The sequence below is a fragment of the Capricornis sumatraensis genome, chromosome 8 (assembly GCF_032405125.1).
Source record: "Capricornis sumatraensis isolate serow.1 chromosome 8, serow.2, whole genome shotgun sequence".
Lineage (NCBI taxonomy): Eukaryota > Metazoa > Chordata > Mammalia > Artiodactyla > Bovidae > Capricornis > Capricornis sumatraensis.
The window spans coordinates 5474544-5498745 of record NC_091076.1 but is presented as its reverse complement, the minus strand read 5'-3'; the positions used below and the strand labels follow the sequence as shown (position 1 = coordinate 5498745).

Here is a 24202-nt window from a genome sequence, read left to right as displayed (position 1 = left end):
TTTATTTACTTGTCTCCTCTCTCTCCTAACAAGAGAGAAGCTCCCTGCAGGATGTCTTGGTCATAATAGCTCGGAGCCATTCCTGATGTTAGTACAGCAGATGCTCAAACTCGTGAGAAATGAGAGGTGGCGATGCCGATACTCGGCTATGGGTGAGAGTCTAGAACCCTGTGTGCCCCACAGCCTAGGGATACCCCTGTAGTCTCTACTCAGAAACCTGTGTCAAGCTTCCTGCTCTGTGCCCTCCCGCCCGCCCAAGCTTGGGCTCAACTGTACCCCTCATCTGCTGACGCTCTCCAGCCTGTCCCAAGGGTTCCTGCTTTTTGTTTCAGGAAAAACCTGCTGCCCTAGTCACTGACCAGGCCTGGAATTCTGGCGTTTTACTTCCTCCGTGAAGCCTTCGTGGATGATCAGAGGAAGGTGACGCCGCTCGTGTAAAACTGAGATGGCAGAGTTAACCTGTTTAAACTCATCCCACCAACCCAACGTAAGACACCAGGCCTGAGACGATGCTTGCAGCGTTCACTGGCAGCACAGGCAGTGACGCGGAGCGCTGACGTGTCTGGGCAGATGCACTCGCCAAGGCAGGACACGGAGGCAAACACTCACCTCAGGTTTTCTAGCTCCAGAGGCAGGTTGTAGCTGAGGAACCTGTGCAGCTGCTTCACTTTGGACTCCGCGGTGAACCTAATTCTCAGCACTTGATTCAGGTATCTTGGAAGAAAGGGGAGCAGAGGATCAGGGCTGAGTTCACCGTGGCCTTAGCTTGGGGCTCCCACTCAAGGGACCACGTAGAATCCTCAGGGCCCCTGACCCCAGAGTCTAGGAAGTTGATTTTCTGCCCACCCAGCCTGTTCAGGAGCATTTCTGCAAATACTCTTCTTTCTTGGTTCAGGAATTGATTTTTACATGCTAGAATGATTTATTCTTGAGACCATAAGTACCAGCAGACAGCCTGTGCGCCAGTGGACTGAGAAAGGCCTCTGACCCTCAGGGGAAACAAGAACTGCTCTGGAGTCTCTAGAAGCCCCGGGGAAGCCACGCGAGAGGCAAGCGCCTGAGCACTTACTTTTCCATTGTTCCAAAGAGCCATTTTGGTTCCTTATTGAATGGCATTTTCATACCATGAAATCTGGCCATTTTCTCAGCTATTTCTGCAGAAATATCTGGCAAACTTAATTCTTCAGTGTCTAATCGCCGGCTCTGAGATAAAAGAGTGAAAAGATGGCATTTATCCAGGTAAACTTGACATGTGAGGTCACATGACCCTAGACCTAGAGTGTCTTTGGGGGCATCTCAGTCTCATCCAGAGAACAACTCCTCCTGAAAGGGCACTGTGCCCACAGACAGCACTGCTCAGGGAGGGGCAGCCACCTTCAAAGGTCCACTTCCACGTACAATCGTAGCACCCCTGGGCTTGCCTTCCGGTCACCCCACCCCATGCTGAGATGCGCCTCTTCCCCGGGCTCAACGCGCCAGGTCTCCAGCAGTTTGCGACGGGACCGCATCCAGCTCCGCCACCAGCTCAGCCCCTCTGCCTTCACAGCTGGCCCGTGAGGTGCGGTGCTCAAGGCGGCTGCTCACCGGAAGTGTTTCCCACTCCTGCCCTCAGGCAGCCTGGCACGAGCCGATCCGGGTGGGGACTATGCACACACGACTCCAAGCGCGGCACACCGGCAGATGTCAGGGCAACACTAACAACGGGCCAGCACAGTGAGAACGGGAGCACAGCCCTGACTCTCAGAAACAGGATCTGAGCCAGGCCTGGCAACGTGAAGGAATCTGACGGGCACACGGGGGCAGGGGAGGCTCTACAGTGAAGCGGGCAGTGGGAGACAATGAGGGGAGAGGCAGCGGCCCAGCCCCTGCGGGGCAGACACTTGGCGGTGTGGTCAGGACCGCTTCCTCCAGTGGCTCTCTAGCCAGGGCCAGGGAGATGAGGCCTGGCTGGCCGGGCTTGGCTCCGAGGCAAGCAGCTTCGGAGGCCGATGCAGTGCCAGGCTCCGCGAGCAGCTGTGCCTGGAGAAACCAGGGTCGGTCCCAGAGCACCACGGCCACACTGATGCCGCAGCAAAGCGAGCCGTGAGCGTTTTTGCTTGCCAGCACGCACAAGAGCTATGCTCATGCTACACTACAGCGCATAAGTGGCAATGACATTATGTCGAAGAGCCCCACAGCGACTTAATTAAAAAATACTTTATTGCTCAAAAACGCTACCCATTGTCTGACAGTGCACAGCCACCCCAAACCTTCAATTCGTAAAATACGCAGTATCTGTGGAGCTCAGCTAAACAAGGTCTGCCTGTGGGTTTCGATCTGGGTGCATGTACCTTTGCACCAAAGACAGAGGTTTTGATGCAAATTCAATAGAAATTCTGTTTTTGTTTCCTTCTGTGGTAACACAGGCCTCTCTTACTATTTCAGATCATGGTGCCTGGGCTCCTACGGTGACGACATAGACTCCGCCTTCTCTGTGGGCCTGCCCCCAGCCCCAACCAGCACCCCCGCACTCCTTACCGGGATGAACTGCTCCAGGCGGCCTTGGGGGAAAATGCCAAAGAGCTTCGGCCCCAGTGACCTCTCGGCGAGAATGGCAAACATGACGCTCTCCAGGACCATGGCCTCGGCGCCCTGAAACACACGGTGGCATGCCGGACGGTCACCGGGTCAGCCACGTGCCAGGGGTCACCAGTCCTTCCGTGCGAGCCATCCACCCACTCCCACAGCAATGCTATGATTGGGCACTGTGGCTACTGTTGTTGGTATTGTTATTAGTACTACACTTGTTATGATCCTCATCACTCCCACTTCAAACATGAAGAAACAGACTGGTAAACCACAGGCTCCGTGCTGGCAAGGGGTTCCCAGGTGGCTCAGTGGTAAAGAACCCCCTTGCCAGTGTAGGAGACCCAAGAGACACAGGTTCAATCCCTGGGTTAGGAAGATCCTCTGGAGTAAGAAATGGTAACCCACTCCAGTATACTTGCCTGGAGAATTCCATGGACTAAGTAGCCTGGCAGGCTCTAGTCCATGGGGTCGTAAAGAGTTAGACACATCTGAATGACTAAGACAAGGATGCTGGTAAGCATCACACTCTATTGATGAGAGTCGAAATTCTAGTTGAATTTAGGTCACTGGTTCCAAAAATAGAACAGTATCAATAGTTTACCACTTCAATTTAGTCTCACCCTTGGCATCTCATCAAAGGCCACACAGTTCCACCCGTCCTGGTGAAGGTTGATTTGCTTTTCGATTGAGAGCACCCAGTGAGAGTAAATGGGCAAAGGGCCCTCTGCCCAGGAAGCCATGCCTGGGATGACACCCGAGCATAAAGCAGTCACACTTTCTGATTTCTGCTTTTACCCCCAATCCTATCATTTAACGTTTGTTTGAAAAGGAAAGAAAACACCAAGTCACAGACGCTGCTACATTCTGCCATTAGTCCTAATAACTAAGTGGGATCTAGAGTCATTCTGCCTTCAAAATCCATCTTTTGTTCTCAATTCAAATCCATTCCTAAGTCCTCTTCCTTTTAACAGCAAACCACAGCTAAAGAGCTTCTATCTGTGGGGGTGGACGGGTGGGAAGGAGCCCTACATCTCGTTCTCCGAAGGAGCTTCTGCAGGTGGAGCTTCCAGATCCATGTGTCAGGAGGGGCGGCAGGTGTGGTCTGGAAACACTCTCGGGTGGCACCAGGTCACCCCTTGTTCAGAAAAGGGCTGTGGGGACAGGATCTCAGAGAAACACTGCTCACATAAAACACAGTTCTTTAAAATATACTCATTTTACCAAAACAGATGGAAAGACTTCACAGGACAAACTCACCAGGCAGGGACATGATTCTGAAGCTGGCGAGAAGAAAACAAAAAGGAACAACTGCTCTCAAAGGATATGGGACACACATTCAGGCAAAAGGTGACTCGGCCACTTTTCCTTTGGGGGACTGGGTAATCCACCCATCACCTCGTGTGGTCCCCATGACTACGGTCTGGCCATCACCGCCTTGAGAAGCCCCATCTCACTAACTCGCAGTTCTGTACATACGACTGCAACAAACCAAACTGTGTCCTCCCCTAATTCCTAGGTTCATGCCCTCACCCCTAGAGAGATGCCATTTGGAGATGCCTCTGGGAGGTGCTGAGTTTGGATGAGGCCACGAGGGCGGAGCCCTAACGGGTCAACATCCTTGTTAAGAGGGGACTCCAGAGAGCTTGCACCCTCTCCCCGCCTACTTCTCTCTCCCTGCCATGTGAGGACCCAGGCAGAAGACGGCATCTGCAAGTCAGGAAAGGACCGCCACCAGAGCCCAGCTGTGTGTTGGCGCCCTGACCCTGGCCTGCCAACCTCCAGAACCATGAACAACCACCCTGGGTAGTTTTTCCTGCCAGTCCAAGCAAATGAAGACACCACCATCCAGACAGCATCGACCTGTCAGGTTCATGGATTTGAGGAGGATTTCTACGAGGCAGGATTTCTGTAGGACGTCTACTGGTAGACAGGATTTCTGCCAGTTCTACTCCTTAAATCCTTAGAGAATGACAACAAATCCCTAACAGCTCTACTGAACTGGCAGAATGCTCTCTCTCTCATCTGACCTCACAGCAAACGTCGGCAGGAAGTACGGTCAGCGTGGGCCTGTTTACCTCAAGTTCAGCCTCAGAGACACCCCGCAAGCGAATGGAGGCTCACATCGTGGAAAGGGGGTGCTGGGCTCAGGTCCGGAGCAGGCCATCCACAGGCAGTGGCTCCTGGCAGCCCCCTGCCCTCTGTTCAACCTCCCACCTCAAAGATCCAACCCACTCCCAACTGTTTCCAAGAGCAGGATCAGGGTATTCTCTGTCCTAGGTAGCCGGAATTCTGTCAGAATTAAAGTTTGGTTTTTCAACTTTTTCTGTGTAGAGTGACTAAGCTGGAGGGCACTGGGGACACGTACACCCAATCGGAAATAGCCCTTTTTGTCTGAAAGTTCTGGACGCGGATTTAACCCACGCTGTGACTTCAGGAAGCTCAGCGCTTTGCTCGTGGCTCCCAGGTAGTGCAGAGAGCAGGCGCTGCCTTCAGCCTTGTCGCCGGTGCCCCTGCCCCGGGCTAAACCCACACCATCAGGACCCTCCTGAGCACAGTCAACCAGCGCCAGGACGGCAGAGAGAAGAGCAAAGAAACTTTGGAGTGTCCCAGTTCTCCTTGGCATTGCTCTGCACACTGTGAACAAGAAACACCTCTGTTTTTCTGTGATGTCATAGGTCAATATTTATTCACAGCAGGGAGAAGCGGAGGGAAGAATTTGGAGAGGAAGAAAATGAAAGAACACCCCAAGTCCCAGAACGAAAGTGGGTAGGTCATAAAGGACAGCAGGTAACCTCGGGTCTCCAAACCTTCAAGGAAAGCACGCCCAGTGAAACACGGGTGCGGGGGCCGTGACCCAGCCCACTGCCCATCACCTGGTCAGGACTCTGACTGTCCACCCACAGCCGGTCCTGCTTTCTCAGCAGAGAAGGCAATACCTCCACTGGAAACGATTCACGCTGGCTTCAGAAATATACATTTACATACTCCAGCCCCAAGGAAACAAGAACTAGACACATGTGGCCACTGCCTGGACGGTGCCTGCCTTCTAGGGACAGAAGCAGCCAGAATTGAGCAGGGCCGTCGGCAGACTGGAGCACACGCAGGGAAGGAGCAGAGGGCATCCTGATGGGGTGTGAGGGCGGTGGCCACCCCCAAGTAGAGACGCGGACCCTGGGAGGGGCCGACACGTGGAGCAGAGGAACCCAGGAGGAAGAGGACAGAACCAGCCCGGAGGACGGAACCAGCCCAGAGGGGCCCCCGGGGCTGCCAGGGGTCTGGGCCAGACAGCCCTCAGCATCCGGACAGCGTTAAATGAACTGGCCCAAGAGGAGGAGGCAGCACGGAGCCTGAGGATGCCCCGCGCTCACAGCAACGCTGTCACACTGTACATGGCAACCCAGCGTGCACACACACACATACGCACACATTCGAAACAAACCACACATGCTCACAGCTGTGCAATGCTTTCTAATATTTTCTACTCTGGTTCACTTAAGGAAGCAAAGGAAGGCTGACATCTGACGCCCCAGCAGAGGTTTACAGCCCACCCCGAGAACAGCTGATGGAGACGGGGCAGTGGGGGGAGGGGAGATGCCTGCTGTCAGGACTGGGCAGCAGTGTTTGACGGTGAACAGGGGGCAGAGGAAAGTGGCCACTGGATCTGCCCGCACGAGTCACTGGTAACAAAACCAAGAATGGTTCAGGAAGCCACGGGGACAGGGCTTAGAATGCAGCTGGGGCAGAGCGAGCAGAAGAGGCCGCAGGGGCCCCAGTGGGTGGGAGAAGTGTGAGACTGCCTTTCCACTTTATCCCTGAAAAAAATTAAATCCAGCAATAATACCCAGATTGTAACAACAATATGACCCTCCTGAGAAGATACAACAGTACTTCCCAGGTGAGGGGGAGTCTGAAGAGGAAAGGTGGGACACACAGCCACTGCAGGCCGGGGAGGTGAGCCCACCAGTGACTCGTGGGCCCCCTAAGCGGAAATGGAGTCAGGCCTCCTGCTGGTTTGGAGGAGAAGAGACAAAGACCAGCCATTCAAAGAGGCCCAAAGACCAACCACCTTCCCTGTTCTGACCACCGGCTGCCTACCTTCTGACCCAAGGGGATCATAAACAAACAGCACCGACTGGCCCCTAGTGGAAATCTGGCCAGGAGGCTCCGTGGGGTCAGGCTGCCGGGACCTGGTAGGATAGAGCTCACCTAACTTGGATCAGGAGAGAAAGCAATCACCAAAGGACTGTCAGCAAGAGGCCGACACGATCAGATAAGCAGTTCAAAAAGATGGCTCTGGTGATGACGAAGGGAATGGTCTGTGGGCAGCAAGAGTCGCAGTGGGAGCCCTGAGGGGAGCTGGGGCAGTCTGGACTAGCCAGGCTCACAGGCCGGGTAGAGAGAAACTTACAGATCCAAGGTCCAGTCCAAAGGAACACAACCAGCGGACCTGCGGGTGGGACACAGCGGGAGGGGAGGAGTGACAGAGGAGGCTTCCTGCTTCCGGCCTGCCAGGAAGGACGGACTGAAAGAGAATGTGGGCTCAGTCCTGGACCTGGTTAGACACCCCGGGAGACAGGGAGCAGCTGGGGTTGGCTCCATGGGCTGGAGGAGCCGCAGATCCCTGGTCTCCAGGAGAAACAAAGGACCAGGTTTGGATCATGTGGTCTCGGAAGAGTGGGGAGGGACAAGTGGTCAGGCCTAGTACTTAAGACAAGAAGAGAGGGACTTCCCTGGTGATCCAGTGGCTAAGACCCTACATTCCCCATGCAGAGGGCCCAGGTTTAATCCCTGGTCAGGAAACTAGATCCCACATGTCACAACTAAAGATCCTGTGTGCCCCCAGTAAGACCCGGTGCAGCCAAAGAAATAAATATTGGGGAAAAATAAAAAGACAATAGGAGGACGAGCCCAGAAGGAAAACAAGGAAGGGATGGAGTAAAGGAAGGGCCTTTGCTTGGTGCCCCTGAGTCCTGGCCCCTCGGCTGCTAAGAAGTGAAGGGGAAACAAGAACTGAAAATACAACTTAGGTTCAACGTCTTGGAGATCCTAGTAACCCAACAGTTTCAGTCCCAGTACAGACAGAAGTCTGTACACAAAGGCCCGGGAGACGAAAGACAGAACATCAGCCACCTCCCCCCGACAGTGGCTGAGTCAGGGGCTCCCCTGAGAGCACACAGTCCAGACCCTCCAGACCGCGGCCTTTGGAGCTCGGCCCAGGAGGAAGATGCATGGAAAATCGAGGAAGAACGTCAATACTTTCATTCCATTATAATCTCAGCTCTCTTAAATTCCTGTTTCTTGATAATTTTAGTAATTAGTATTGCTGCTGCTGTTCAGTCGCTAAGTTGTGTCCGACTCTTTGTGACCCCATAGACTGCAGCACAACAGGCTTCCCTGTCCTTCGCTGTCTCCTGGAGTTTGCTCAAACACATGTCCATTGAGTCAGTGATGCCATCCAACCATCTCATCCTCTGTCTTCCCCTTCTTCTCCTGCCCTCAATCTTTCCCAGCATCAGGGTCTTTTTCCAATGAGTTGGCCCCTCGCATCAAGTGGCCAAAGGACTGGAGCTTCAGCTTCAGCATCAGTCCTTCCAATGACTATTCAGGACTGATTTCCTTTAGGACTGACTGGTTTGATCTCCTTACTGTCCAATGGACTCTCAGGAGTCTTCTCCAACACCACAGTTCAAAAGCATCAATTCTTTGGTGCTCAGCCTTCTTCATGGTCCAACTCTCACATTCATATACAACTACTGGAAAAACCATAGCTTGACTAGACGGGCCTTTGTTGGCAAAGTGATGTCTCTGCACTTTAATACACTGTCTAGGTTGGTCATAGCTTTTCTTCCAAAGAACAAGCGCCTTTTAATTTCATGGCTGCAGTTACCGTCCGCAGTGATTTTGGAGCCCAAGAAAATGAAATCTGACACTTGCCACTTTTCCCCCCATCTATTTGCCATAAAGTAATGGGACTGGATGCCATGATCTTTGTTTTTTGAATACTGAGTTTTAAACCACTTTTTTTTACAATAAGAGACAATAAGAGAGGGATTTCCCTGGTGGTCCAGTGGCTAAGACTACACTCCCAATACAGAGAGCCCAGGTTTGATCTCTGGTTAGGGAACTAGATTCTACATGCCATAACTAAAGATCCTGCATGCCACAAGTAAGCGTACAATGAACAAAACCAGTTTATTCACTGTGTGCAGCTATATCTTTCATCTGCAGTGTGTGTGGGCGTACACAACGCACACACACCTCCGCACTCTGGGAGAGTGGGCTCCACAGCAGCCACTCCCTGCGGACACCCTGCCTCGGAGTCTCAGGGCCAGGCGCTCTTGACCTGAAGCTCCTCTGAGCATACGCACTGCTGAGAGTGAGACCTCGAAGTTCAGAAGCAGCCTCTGGACCCGGGCACCACACCGAGAGGGCTTCCCTGGTGGATCAGACGGTACAGGGTCCACCTGCGGTGCAGAGGGAAAAACACTCCCACCTGCCTGGGGATGGCACCCCCTGAGCAGCACGGACGCCAGGCTGCCTCCACGTCGGAACATCACGCATGCCGGCCACCCAAGCCGCCATCTCCCCGCAGCCCAAGTGCTGTTCAGCTCCCTACAGCCCTCCCTACACCCTCGGCAGGAGCCGGGAACATGGGCTGTTCGCCACCTCTTCCTGAGGTGGTGCCCAGTACCCAGAGCCCCTCCTCTGGGACACAACCAGGATTCAGGGACAGGAAGGGGCACAGCCGAAGGGGGTCAAGGCCCACAGACCCTGTGCCCGCTTCCTGACAGCACAGGGGCCCTTGTCCACCCAGCGCTGCCCTGCCCACCACCAGCTCACACCTCACACCTCACACCGGACGCAGGGCGGGCTGAATTACTTACTTGAAATTCACTGTCTTTCTGAGCTTGTTCGGATCCCTCTTTATTACAGGACTGCTACGAACGAGAAAAAGCAAACACTTCCGGTGAAATCGGGAACGCTGAGCAAGCACTCACTCAGCAACCATCAGAACAGTCAGGGTGTACAAGACATCACAGATCTTTAAACAAGGGTTTCTTGCACAGTCTAAACGCACCACCAGAGTCCCACACTCGGACCAACACCTGAGGAAGCACCTCGCTGCTTTACGAGAAAAGGGAGGTGCTGTGGGTACACACAGCCACCACCTCACCACCACCCTGGTACCTTTTTACAATTTCATCGTTGGAGGAAAGTCATCGGAGGGAGCTTTCCCGTGGGCGCTGGGCCGGCTCACCAGTTTAGCCAGGTGGGTCTTTCGAGGCAGTGCCAGCCCAGGAAGACACTGTCCCATAAGGGGCACAAGGCCCAGGGCCGCCGAGGTCAGCACTGGGTGGACGAGGGTGCCTCGGGCAGGCAGGAGGCCTGCTGGTCGGGCAGCTACTAGCTCAGTGTGGAGTCTCTCCACCCAAGAGAGGCCCGAGCCAATTTAATACAGGCCCTAAACTTACTTCATCTGTTAACGTATTGAGAAAGACTTCTACACCCCTTTCCTCAATGAAATTGCAAGTTAGCGGTAACCAGGAGTCTGTCAGCGACACACTCGGGACTCTGACCTTCCACAAGCCACTGTCTGCCCACATCGGCCCCTCACAGCAGATCTGAGCTCTTAAAAGCAACCCCCACCCCAAGTGCTTTAAAAACCTTCACACGGTGTTTAACAGGGAGACAGGGGAAAGCAAGTGAGAAACTTATGTGTCCTGTCAAATTTTATACTCAAATATTGCCCCTAGAAAAACGTTATTTGTTTAATTTATTAAACTAAGTCTGCTTAAGTCAGACACGGAGGCCCAGAAAGGAAGCTCTTACAGAAATTTAAGGTAAAAGATTCTTGAACATCCCATGAAAAACATACCTTTCCATTCCACAGCTTTATCAAAAATACCTGTACCAAGGGTAGAAAGTGTGGACAGGAAAAAAAAAATGCCACGTTAAGCACCACCAGCTACTCTAGCACCATTCAAAACACCTAGCCATACAGAGCAACCACTCCCATCCATCAACACGGAAATAATAACCCACAGACATTTTAATGTATGTTCTGTATAAATAGTACATGTTCCAGTTTACTCAATATAAAAAGTAAACAAAATAATGTTCATATGAAGTTATCTGCAAAAGACTCGCACTTATACATACTTGGTAATGTTTTTAGCACTCAGTGAAGTACATTTTGTACAAAGCACAGAAAGTACAAATGGGGGATATATGCTATTTTCTTCTGTGTAATCTGCATTTCTCTGATGGAAAGATGTTACAGGTTAAATCCCGTTACAATGAAAACTACAAAATGAAAATACTACAGAGACAGTTTTTGACTCTTGCTGATGGCTTGACGCGGGGCGGGACAAACCCTAGGGAGGAGTATTAGGTACGGTCCCTCCTTCCCTAACTGCAAAACACCCTTCTGATCACCCCATGGCCTTAGCCCTACACTCCAGCGGGCCCCTCTCCCCAGTGGCCCACAAATTCCTAATGGACAGGGACTCCACCTTTTCTTTATTGTTGGTCTTTCCCAACAAATCCTGGTGCTCACGATACTTTGTGGATGGCAGGACTGAATAAACACTCCTTCGCCAGGAAGCTCAAGGAGCGACCAAGGGCGAACGAGCCTGGTGAGTCCAGACCCAGGTCTGTGACTCCAGAAGTGGGGAGACGGGCTACGGGCACTAGGTAGGATGCCCGGTGGGCTGCAGTGCCCCCCAAAGATTAACTTCTTGTGCTTTTTTCCCCCAAAGGACACTAAGAACAGAACAAGTTCTATGATCTGATATTCTGCATATTGATACTTCATCGGAAGAGACAAATAAGGAATTTGGAGACCCCACTGAAGTCTGCAGTAACGGGATTTGACCTGTACACACTTCTAGACAACCGTGGTTATTTCTATGCTGTTATTACTTGAACTGTATCTTCTTAGGGAGATACAGTTAAGGGGTTATTGAGCCAACACAAGTCCCTCTCCCTTGCCTAATGGTGCTCTCAATAACAGCAAGTCACCTCACCTGACTTACCAATTGCCTTAGTTCCCAAGGCCATTTCTTTTAAACAAAGTAGCGTCATTAGGTAGAAATAAGTTCTGCGAATAACTTCCCCGCCCTGCCCACTCCATTCTGCCCCCAGTGCATCGTTGCTCCTCCCGTCAGAGCACCATCAGGAAGGCCAGATGGACCTGCGCCACACCCAGCCCTCTGTTCTGTTTCCTCAGTACAGAATGTTCAGGGCCCCTCGATCCTGCAGGTAAGAAGGGCAGGAAATCAAAAACCAAGCAGGCTGAATATTCACAGAAAGGTGAGGGAAGCAGCCGCCCGCAGAGAGAGCCACCGAGAAAGAGGCCTTTCTGTCCAGGGAGAGAGGAGGTAAGACTTAACTTGGGATCTCTGGGATTTTATCAGAGGCATAGGCTTATTCAAAGGAGATATTAAAATACAATATAGAAATATTTAACATGACTCTGAGTTCTTCACCAACTAGCTTGTACATTAATAAAAATTAGCTTTCAATAAGTTATAAAATAAAGGTAAGTTTTAACATTTATTAGAAATTTGAACACTAACATTATTTAATATTAAATAATTGTTTTAAAATTTTCATTTTCAACACTACTGTGGTCATGTATTTTTAAAATCAGCTTACATGAGTACATGAAACCTGCATGGAAGAAATACTATGAAATCTGGAAGAACCCTAGAAAACAAATGAGGGTAGAGACGAAAGAAAGCTGGTCAGAGACACAGACGAATATTGGGCACCTGGGTTTTGCTACACTCTTCTGGTCTACTTCTATATGCATCTGAAATTCTCCATAATAAAATGTTTTTTAAAATAAACACTGAAACTTAAAGACCTAAGAAGTCAGAATGCACCAGATATGCTACAGAAGACGCCCAATGCTAGGAATAAACTAAAGACTCCTGAATTGTATACTCAAATAAGTGACTGTATGCTACAAAGAGAGAAGATATCCAATAATAATAAAAATACACTATCACTGGTTTCCTGCCATCTTTCTTGTTCTTTTCTTCCTAGTTTGGGCTTGGTTTTCAAGAGAATCTATAAGTATTCATTATAATCCAAGTATTCAACAGCTCTGCTGTAGGAAACAGGCTAAAGTCGTAGTAATAAAAAAGGGGGGGTGGTTTATATTTTGTTTTAAAGTCATGGAAGAATTTAAAAGCTGAAACAGATTTTTGGTTGGCCAAGCACCTCTAAATTTAAAACCTAAGTTCCTAAAAGCCTGTACACTATTGGCTAGGTAATAAGATGAGACCAAATAGGACTCTGACTTTTCACTTTACATATGCCTATACTTAGAAAGGATTTACAGGCATGCTATTTCTACAGTAAATATATTTGGTACAAGGTTTCAAATGTTACTTTTCTGACAAAATCACATTTAAAGGATTTCTTACTTTAAAGACTATGAAGAAAGTAAGTTACCTAATATTCCACAATATAAAAGGGTTATTTCTTTACATTTGTTTAAGCCAAATAAACTCTCATTGCTCGGGCAGTTGTTAATAAAAGATTCTGATAATGATGAGGGAACTAGTTTAATGATTAAACTACTTTAATAAAGCCACATTTGCTGGATGAAACAAAAGCAGCATCTGGATTTTCCCTGGTCTGTGTATGTGTGGCTGTGTGTGTAAATAAATGAGAGGGCATACAGCTACTTCAATATCATGTATAAAACCTGAAACATTTATCTGCACAGTGCATTTAAAGACCCACTATTGCATTAGCTGCTTGTGGGTAGGCTGGGGAAAAGTGATGAACCAACTGAGAAAGAAGAGGGACACGTCCTCACTAGTATACTAAGTTGGAAATGCTGTTTAAAATCAAATCATCAATTACAGATAATGTCAGGAGGAAGGTGTACCATGTTAAATATGATGGTGGCTACAGAGATAAAAAGATACAAATGGGAATCTACGCACAATAAGGGCAAGCATCATTCAGCTACTGTCTCTTTTAAAGGCTCTTATAAAACAAAAGATTAAGTTGGCTGCAGCCTTTTAATAAAAGAGCTTTGGGATCCATCAATGAGTAACTAAGAAAGAATAAGCCAAATGTTAGCTAGACTCAGCTTCTAGGGCATCTAAGGTTTGGTCTGGGAAAACCCTCTCCCTCTCCAGCAGAGGGTCTCCTGCTGAACTGAGCCCCGAGGGACTCTGGGCCACCAGGGTTCACCCTGAGTCACAGGATGGCTGCACCACCCTGAGTATTCAGTCACTACGAGGCTTGTCAGGTCCTGGAGGGCCATGGGCTTCCTGACTGTACTGCCTGTGGTTCTGAAGATGACTAAGATGAGAGAAGAGGTTCTCAGTGTGGGGACTACACCTGTTGCCGTCCCTGTTAACCAAGGTGGCAGGAATGCACGGCAGGAATGTGGCTCTTCAGGAACCTTTTGCAGGATGTTTTCTCCTCAATATCATGGACCCTAACCTTCTGAAAACATTCTGTATTTACTGCTCTTACGGCTTCTTCTGCCATGTCCTGAAAATATATTACAGAACACATTAAATTGTGAGGTGACAATGCAATGATCTAAAGTATAGCTCGTGTGATTATTTAGTGAACACATAGGGGTAGGGAGAATTGAAACAGACGATGATTTCTAACATTTCACTGGAGTCTCTAGAGTGTGTTCCATCTACTCAAGGACCAATCTAAGACAGTCTGATCCCGCTGAACTCTGCAAAACCAGATGATGTGACAAATATCGAGAGGAGACTGGAACTTCTAAAAGGCTCCAGGCAGACCTAAACTAGGAGGAAGACAGGTGAGTGCAAGGCCAGGTAAAGAAGGTGGCTTTCTGAAGGTGACTTTCTCAAAACTGAGGTCTAATCCCACGTGGCCTGCCGCCCCAGGACTCTGATGGCTTCGGGTTCCTCCGGCACGAGCACCCCAAGGTTGACTGGCAGGCAGCATGTTTCCAGGGACAGATCCTGTGCATGCTCCCATGTCAGAGCAGCACTGCTGAGCTCCACAGAGGCCTGGGCTGGGGAGAAGGACCCTACGTGATAAGGGCAGAGAAGGGAGTGTCCAACTCCAACCACAACATCAGTATGTACATGGCATTTCTTGAAGGCCGAAAATGGTGTGAGAGAAGCAGCAGCTGAATACTGGACATGAATTTTCAAGCTGAGGCCCATAAACGTCTATAATTACTAAACGTTTGTCATTTTCTACTGAGGAAACAGAAGAAAGGGATCTGATTTGCCTGGGACTGAAAAAAAACCAACCACCCCAAAGTGATATATTCAATACATAACATTCTGAAATCTTAATTACTGTAGCTTTTTAAGCAAGCACAAACTGTAGCTGGTGCTACTTAACAAAAGCATTACAACTTTGTTTTTTTAAAAAAACATTTCTTGAAACCAAGAACTAAAAGAAAGAAATTAAAGCCGTAGAGAATGCTCCACCTTCAGAGGACTCATACTATACCGTGAATCGTGTCTGTCACCTGGAAACCAGAGTGCTCCAGGCACGATCGCATGGACAAGCCTGCAGCAGAGAACACATGCACATACAGCTCAAGTCGTACATCACCCCACGCCCTTCACGCCGCCCAGCACAAAGACGCTCCCTCCCGAGAGGGCGGGCTGCAGCCACACCAGCGTTCCGGGGGCCAGGCATCTGCCCTGGCTTCATGCTAGAAACCCCAAACATTTAAGACCAGCAAGACAAAAGACACTTTGCATATGTCAAAATTAGACACAGTAGCCTGTGGTTTATTTCGTTATCAAAAGAAGGCACCAAAGCAGGTATGGAAGGTGGTACCAGGGTAGGGGGTAATTTGGCAACTGCCTTTGGAGAGGATTCATGGGAGAATGGCTGGGTGAGACCAAATGGGAACACGCAATACTAGAAAAATGCTTCACTTCCAGGAGGAAGGTTTGACTGCTTTACAATAGATATATCATGCTCAACATAGATGGGGAGTTTTTAAAGTAGAGTAAACTAGGTTACAATGACCTAATACAATGAGAAAAAAAATTCAACGCGCCGTGCTCATCTGGTGGGAATGTGTGCCCAGCCACTGGGGACCAAGCTGGGCTCTGTGTGAAGCAGGGCAGCCACCCCATCTCGGCTCCAGAGCCAAGTGCTGCTAGCAGGCGGCTTCTCAGGGAGCCAGCAGTTTACTGCTGACTACCTGTGGGCTGCTCCGGACTTTATCATGCCTGAATTTTCAATTAAGCTGGGGTTAAGAGAAGACAGGGACGGTGACTTTTGGTTTTCTGGATTCAAAAAAGACTGTGCCCCAGACGGTGCTTTTTGAGTCCCCGAGACATATCTGCGTTGTGCCTTGATGCCTTTCATTTTATTACGGTTAGTACTCCAACAAGCACTAATATTAGCCTTCTATTACTCACAGAACAAAAACAAAAGCTCCCCAGACAACACTCGAGAGATCTAGGGTGTGTTACAAACGTTCAGGCCTGTGAGGCCGTTGGGAAAGGCCAGGCGGAATCTCTCCATTCATGCAGAGAAGGGACCGGCTCCACACAGTCACTGTTCTGACAGAGGCGAGGACAAAGCCTCCTGAGACTTCCGCCCACTGGCACAGGTCACACTGAAGGAACAATACGTACTGACATTTGTGTCTTCCACAATTCATGATAAATAAGCAAACTGGTTATTTGTAATCAGCCAAACTCGCTTCTGGGAAAAGGCTGCTGCTGGACGGTGCAGAGCGCATGTTCCTTCCCAGAAACCAGAAAGGAAAAAAATCACGTTACATTGGCAGCTGACGTCATCAGTTCAAGCTCTCTTCTAGCAATTATACCTCTTCCCACAATGGCAAAGATTCAACCAGGGCTTCTCAAGGCTTCTACTCAGCAGTCCTGCCTGCTTTAGTTACAGTCGATTTCGTGGTTAATTTCAGTTTTCATCGTCAGTTTCCAGCTAAGGAGGATAACCTCCTTTTCATTAAAGTTAGAGCTGGCCCATGGGAAATAGGCACTAAATGCTACTGATGTACACTGTTTGAAGATCAGACCAATATTTTTATGTTTAATAATCTCCTACAAACAATATTGTGTGGTGTGGCAGTTTTTCAAGCCGTGTGTGTCTGATCTTGTTTCATTCTCAAAAGGGCCCATTTTCCTCTTGTCCAATGCAGGACTTTTCATGTGCCCCTAAAATTAACACGAATCCTGAATAGAACCTCCAGGAGGGTTCAGCTGGGAAGTCTGCTTCTGATTCATCTCGTGGAGAAATGGGGGCTGGCAGAGACAACTGTGTGGGGACAGAACTGTCGTCTTTAAACCCACCAGGAAGCTTCACCTTGGCTGTCTATTGTTTAGCCCGTGGTGAGCTGCACCACAGAGCATCTCAGGGCTGCTATGGAAACAAGGTCAGACATCTCACAATACCAAGATGAAGAATGAGAAAGCCAAGAAGCATCTTATTATTTTAAACCAAGTTACTTGTGAATGATTGTAAATGCAAATTTTAAAAGTACTATTGAATATTCGATTCTCACAGAGCTAAAAAGTCCCAGAGCTGAAAACGAGGAGGAAAAAAGGAAAGAAGGGATGTGTGAAACTCAACCAGGCTCTCATGTTATTAAACCAAACAGCTAAACATTGAGAAAATATTACATAAGCTGATCACCACATGCTGTCATGATTTGTCGTGTTTCAAGGAAGGAGCTTATTCTAACCTACCTTGAAGGATGTGAGAACTGCATTCATATGGCCAGCGCAGGAAATACCACAAGTGCACATACATGTATAGGGACGTGTGTGTGCTTTCCTCTAAGGCAGAGCGAAAAATAAGGCAAGCATGGCGTATGTGTTGTATATTTTTGTCTTTAATCCATGCATTCATGAAAGTAATGTGACTTATTATTTGGGTTCCATATTTGATCAGCCACATCTCTTAACGAATGCAAATCCTGACAATTTACTATCAATTCTGGCCATTTTTTTGGTTACGATGGGAATATAACCTGTAGACTATAGATACCCCTCCTCCCATTAGAGGCCAGATTCATTGTAAAGAGTTGATCAGCAATATGACCCAACAAAAAAATAAGTAATAGACATTTTTAAATCTGACTTGAAAATATGAGAAGAGGAAGGACTCACATTTGTGGTAGAATCCTGGCCGCATGCCGTGAAAGCCCAGCTTTTAAAGCACAGGGCGCTGCGCTTGGATCGAGTCTTACTGGCCGCTGAGTCTCCACCCGTGACTCCTCAACTCCTCCTCCCTCTTAAACAGAAGTCCCTGCTCAAAGATCCTGAATTTCTCCCCTTACTCATGCTGCCCAAGTGTCCAATGGCCAGCAGTTGACAAGGGCCATTAACGTCTGAAACTCTTAACTGGCAGCAAGGGCCCCTGCCAAACCCAGAAGAACGTGGGAACCAAAAATATTTGAGGCTGCAGGTTTCACAGTTTTTACTAAGCTCATACTTCAACAAAAAAAGTGTACTTGAACTAGGGCCTCAATCAAAAGTGTACTTGAACTTGAGTAATTATGTGAAAACATTGAGCCCATCTAGAAAGCAAAGGAACAGCTTTTTTTTCTAACAAAAGCAAGTCTGTTGTCTACTGAGTCAACTGTGAGGCCGCCCGACGTTTGCTCAGTGCCCATCTCGTGAGCAACCTGTTTCCCTCTCTACCCCTGTGCTTCCAAGCATGGCTTCTGCGCCTCCTCAGCAGATGCAGTTTTAGGAATGGAAACTGACAGCCTAGTAAAAATAGAATTGAGAAGCTAAATGCAGAGTGCTGCCCCCACCTCCCCCGTTAACACTGCATGTAGAACATGCTCTGATCCATTAGCTCAGTAAAAAGTTAAATTCATTTTAAGTGGCGTCCATTATTCTCTATTTTTCTATTGAGTTACCCAATAATCTTTCTTTCCCTTTAAAAATAAATAGGGACAGAGAATTCTGTAAAATTCTATTTCCAGACATGTCTATTGCACTTAAGTACTATAAAGTAATATTTCTAGACTGCTAAAATTTCAAAAAAGACAGAATATTAACTACAGATGGTGAATCTTTATTTGGGGAAAAGAAAATTTCGGGGTGCATGGGCTATGTTGCAGCTGGCTTTCTCTAAGTTGTCCATCCTTAACACGGCACGCTCTAGAGCGGTGCTGACCAACACAGCAGCCACCAGCTACATGGGACTGTCTGTTTAAATGAATTAAAATTAAATAAAATGTAAAACTCCATTCCGTGGCTGCCCTTGCCACATTTCAAGCGTGCCTGACAGCCACAGGTCCTGGACCGCACGGATCAGCATCTCATCCCCTCTGGACAGGGCCCTGGGACCCTGTCTGGCCCAGGGGGAGCACACAGGGCATGCTGAACACGCTCCTATTTAAGTTAAAACAGCAGCCTCAGGAATCAGAGGTAAATACTAGTCTTACTGCCTGCGATTCCAGGAGGTGGCTATTAAGGTATTTTAAAAGTGTTGCTTAAATGAAAGCATACAAAACAAATGAGCCAAAATGGGACTTCACCATCACAGAGTCCTTAGGGGGAAAAACGGCTGAAAGTTGATTTCATTAAAAGACCCCAAAGGACGTAAACTGAGTATTTCAGGAACATCTCTGAGACTGCAACTTGATTAAATAAAAAAACTGAACCGCAGGGTCAGCGGGCAGGGCCAGGTGTGAGAACCCAACTCCACGGCAGCTCAGGTTTCCTCAGACGTGCGGGCTTGTTTCCAACCTCAGACCCTCACCCTCTAAGGGGAAGCTACCCAGTGGGAAGGTCTGGTCACATCATGACAATTTTTTAAGTGAGTTAACACTCAGAACGCCAACTTTATTATTTCTAAACATATGATCGATCATCACAGAGAATGGACATGACCTGCTTTTTAGACTGAGCTGAGGCTTCCCTGGTGGCTCAGAGGTTAAAGCATTTGCCTCCAATGCAGGAGACCTGGGTTCGATCCTGGGTCGGGAAGATCCCCTGGAGAAGGAAATGGCAACCCACTCCAGTATTCTTGCCTGGAGAATCCCCTGGACAGAGGAGCCTGGTAGGCTACAGTCCACGGGGTCGCAAAGAGTCGGACACAACTGAGCGACTTCACCTGAGAGAGACTAGTCTTAGAAAAAAAAAACTAAGTGAGAAAACGAACTTTCCATTTCACGAGGATCAAAACAGGCCCTTCCAAGGGAGATTTAAATGGGTATAAAAATCCTGCCGTTGCAATATACACACATTTATATGTGTGTTCAGTAAAATGATAAATTCATGTATAGGTTTGTTTTTTTTTAATCCAGACATTTGGGATATAATTGGTTAAGACAATTCAACAAATAAGGCGCTTTAACTGAAAGTTAGATTCAATTATTTAAGTCATATAAAAATTCAGAAAGATTAAGAATCTAACAAACTCAAAGTTTTAAAAGAAATCTCAAAAGGAGGTACTTACTAAATTCAGCTTCACTGAGCTTGCTCCTTTGCACTGGGGTTATCCTGTAGCCCCTTTCTGACGATGCTAAACAAACCATACCTTCCCCACGTTGGAACCTTACAACCTAAGTCTGAGCTGAAAATTTCACTGTGGGGAAAATCTAGGCGTCATTAAAGCCCTATTACAGATTTGACCAACATGTACTTTTTCTGGACGTAAAAGTGGTACTTGTACTAGTTTGCTTACAAATAGTAAGACAGAACTCACTTGGAATAATAAAGAAAAAACCCAGGGGTGCGGCCCGATTACAATAAAAGCAGTGTCTTTAAATAGTTCCCACACCACCACTAACACGTCTTAAATCTCCTCCCAGGTAATCAGGCCAAGAGGATGAGAACTGCGGCCAGGCTCCCCGCCCCGAGCAGCCGAGGGACTCACCATCTTCAGGATAGCCCCGTACAGCCGCAGGAGCACCTTCCGAGGCTCGTCTCCGACGGTGGCCAGGGTGTCGGGCAAGGAGCACTGGAACAGCATGTTGCTGAGGCCACCTCTGCTGGAAACAAGAAGAGCGTAAGGAGCGGGACCTGAGGGCAAGCCACGTCACTCTTCTGGGGTAACTGGGCGAGAAGTCGGCTCCCGCCCACGATACCTGCCCTCACCTGAGTCTCCATTCCGCCCCTCAGGGAACCGGCAACACAGATGAGCTCCACAGCTCTTAGGTCAATTCCACACGCAAACTCCCCATTGGTCCTCAAGGACAGCCACGAGGGAAGCGTTTTGTTTTTAATTTATTTTAATTGGAGGATAATTACTTTGTAACATTGTGCTAGCTTTTGACAATCATTGACATGAACTGGCCATAGGTATACCTGGGCCCCCCCACCCCACCGCATTTGGAACCCCACCCCATCCCTCTAGACTGTTCCAGAGCACCGGCTTTAGGCGCGCTGCTTCATGCATCAAACTTGCACTGGTCATCTATTTTATATATGGTAACATATAAGTTTCAATGCTATTATCATCCCACCCTCACCTTCTCCCACTGAAGCCAAAAGTCTGTTATTTACGGCTGTGTCTCCTTTGATGCCCTGCATGTAGGACCATCAGTACCATCTTTCTAAATTCCATATATATGCGTTAATATACAGTATTTGTCTTTCTCTTCCTGAGTTACTTCACTCTGTATAATAGGCTGCAGGTTCATCTACCTCATTAGAATGGCTTTTAATTACATGTAGCATCTGCCTCAGAGAGGGACAAGGGGCAAAGAGACCCTCCTCAGCCATGGGAACTGGGGGTGGGGGTATCTCAGATGTATCCCTTCCAGTCCATGTTCATCTGTGACCCCAAATTCCCATCCTGTTCCCATCACTGCTGAGTTAAAATCTTGGAGCAATACCTAAACCATCCCCCCAGGGCTTTCCACTTGAAGTTGCAAGATCCACCCCTTCTCAACCAGATTTGACTAATAGCCGTTTCAAACAATTTGCAACATTTAGAATTATTGGAGCTCTCAGAGGAAAGGGGAGACCTCAACACCCAAAACCTTTCACATGACTACCGAAGACGAGGAACACGTTACAGGGGACACTTAACAGGAAAGTGTAGCCCTGGGGACAAACCACCTGCCTGGGTTGGAAATGGTTAGTGCAGATACTGGAGACTTAAACGAAGGAACATGAAACACTGCAGTTCGGAACTCAGGGCCCAAGGCGCCTCAACTATAGCAGGCGTCAGAGTCTAGTCAATAGATCGGGAAGGGCTACCCCCTAGGCGGAGCGCGACGCTAGAAGCTCAGATAACACAAAACTGAAACAGGCTCTGGCCCTACCTCGAGAAACTTCTGCTCCAGGGCAGAAAGCAAACATAAAACTGTAAGAGAGACTGCAAAACTGCAGGACAGTGTCTAAACCAGAGGCTCAGCAAACCCTGACCGGCACCTGCCCGTCAGATGCAGCTGTGCCACACGGCAATGCCGTGCCTGTGCAACTTCTGGAGACAAAGTTATGAGCCAGTTGGAGCACGGCTTTCTAGAACAGCAGCCCCGTCTCCAGAGCCTGATGCCTCTCTCCCTACTCTATCCACCAGCAGTCCAGTGAAACTACGCTCCCCAAGGGAGGCTAAAATACAAACCACAACGGAGCCGTCACACGCCCAGACAGGGCTCATGGCACACGGTGAGAGGCACCGCCAAGAACCAGTCCAAGAGAGAGAGTTCAGTTTGTGTGCCGAAGAGAGATAACTGGGAGAACTTTTTATCTGGAGGTGTTAACGCTCTGCACTAACGGTGGCACAGACTCGTGCCCAGTTCTCCCAGGGCGGATGTTCTCCACCCTCCCTGCGTTAGAGGAGCTGGGCTGTGCCCAGGGGGCAGCCTGCCTCACATCAGGACTGTACTTAGCAGCCGCCTCTACAGCCGTCCAGGCCTGTGTGACCAAGTGCCAGCACGTAGAGCGTAAAGGAAGGGCCTGAAACCAGCAACGGACCCGCTTACACGCTGGGCCCCGCCCCCGTCCATCCTGCAGTGTGCACCGACTCCCAGGTCGATTCTGCGATGACGCTGGTGTCTTCGGGGACACCCCTCTGTGAGCAGCGGCTCCCGTGTCACCGGGTTCTGGCAGCAGGCAGACCCGCCCATGTGCTGTGGTGCCAACCCGCCTGCTCCTGTCCTCACCTCTTTGGGCAATGCCGGCACCAGCCTCATGGTCCCGCCTCAGGGTGCCAGCCCAGAGGTCAGGGCCCCGGCACAGCTTAGCAGTGCCCTCAGAGGTGGACCCACAGAGCCGGGCCCCTCCTCTCAGCTTCCAGGATCCTGTCCCTCCTCCCTCACTCCCCCAGCCCCGGGAGGCTGCCCCTGCACACTTAGTGCCCTTATCGTACTCACTTGTGCCCGTTTTGCTTTTCTGGTTCTCCGCCTGTTCACCCAATTTCCTAATTCTCTAGGTCTGCTGAAATACCCAGTGTCGTTTCCATTTTCTTGCCAGGGTCCTGACTAGCACACGTGGCCAGAGCTGCGGCGGCGTCTTAGACCATGAGGTTAAGGGCCACATCCCAGGAACGGCGCAGCCATCAGCCGCGAGGGGTGCGCATCCCCACTGATCCAGGGCACTGCTGCACCGGCTCGGCCTGGCTACTCCCAGGCCTCTTCAATGCACGAAGGAAGCGGATTTCTAGGTGGTTTAAGCTACTGTGACTCTGGGGTCCTCTGTCATAAGCAGCTAAGCCCAGTACTAACTGATACCACTCGCCACCTCACCCACTGACTCCTGCTCTTCCAGTCAAAACTCCTCATTCTTCTCTGCTACTCTAACTACCGACTATTTAAAACCAGGCTGAAGCCCAGCGTCCTCAGGAAGCTTCTGTATCTTCCTGCTAGCTCCCTGAAGGCAGGGGTCATGTCTAGCTTCAGCTCTCCAGGCCCACGGCCCCCAAGGGAAGGCGCTCAGCAGACACCTTCTGAAAACGGCAAGGCCCGCGGCACTCTCCCTCCGCTGGTCTCCTCCCTGCTGCGCGGCGTAACTGGCCATCCTACACTCTCCTCACTAGGCTGGCGGGTTAGCCCGGCTCTCTAATGAGGCTGAAAGGACAGGCCCTTTCTCCTGAGGGAGGGCATTATTTAAGAGAAAAACCACAGGCTTCAGAGTCAGGGAGCCAGGGATTCAAACCCCACTTCTGCACTCACTGTGAGACCTTGGGCACAGCACTAAAGCTCTCTGACTCGCAAAAATCCACTGCTTGGTCAAAGAGCAGCACCTCACGTAGTCACTGCAGGAGGCAGGGTCACGGAGCCCGGGGACTGTGACGCTCCGAGTATCTGACATGGCAGGACCATCTCAACCTCCCGACAATCTCAGGGTGGACCTGGCCTGCCTCCATCGCACACAGGAGGAAATGGAGGTGCAAAGCAAGGAGGTGGCCAAGCCAGGAGGGAAGGCAGGTGTCGGGCTCCAGAGTCCCTGGGTTTAACTCTGATGCTGAGCGAGACGGGAGACAAACCTGGAGGGTGCTACATGCCGCATCGGACACACAGCAGGTCTGAGCACCCCCGTGGGTCACAGGAGCACGATGTCAGAACAAGTCTGCAGAAGTCTTGCGTAAGACAAATGACTGCTCCTGTGGTCACATATGACCACAGACTTAGTGGCTTTAAACAACACACATTCATTGTCTTACAGTTCCAGAGGTCAGATGCCTGAATATAGGTCTCACGGGGCTAAATTCAAGG

General features: G+C 49.4%; 1 protein-coding gene across 4 annotated transcripts in view; it reads right to left on the bottom strand.

Moving 5' to 3' along the window:
- The window catches only part of CHKA (choline kinase alpha), a 57582-nt gene that overhangs the window by 12838 nt on the left and 20542 nt on the right, over positions 1–24202 (bottom strand). The window contains exons 2-7 of one of the 4 annotated variants that reach the window (XM_068976192.1): positions 20416–20527; positions 10445–10474; positions 9453–9506; positions 2518–2631; positions 1070–1203; positions 610–714 (exon numbers count right to left, since the gene is read on the bottom strand). In XM_068976192.1, coding sequence (XP_068832293.1) covers positions 610–714; positions 1070–1203; positions 2518–2631; positions 9453–9506; positions 10445–10474; positions 20416–20527 — 549 coding nt within the window. The remainder of the gene's footprint in view (positions 1–609; positions 715–1069; positions 1204–2517; positions 2632–9452; positions 9507–10444; positions 10475–20415; positions 20528–24202) is intronic. The other 3 variants (XM_068976191.1, XM_068976194.1, XM_068976193.1) reach the window with 3 other exon arrangements.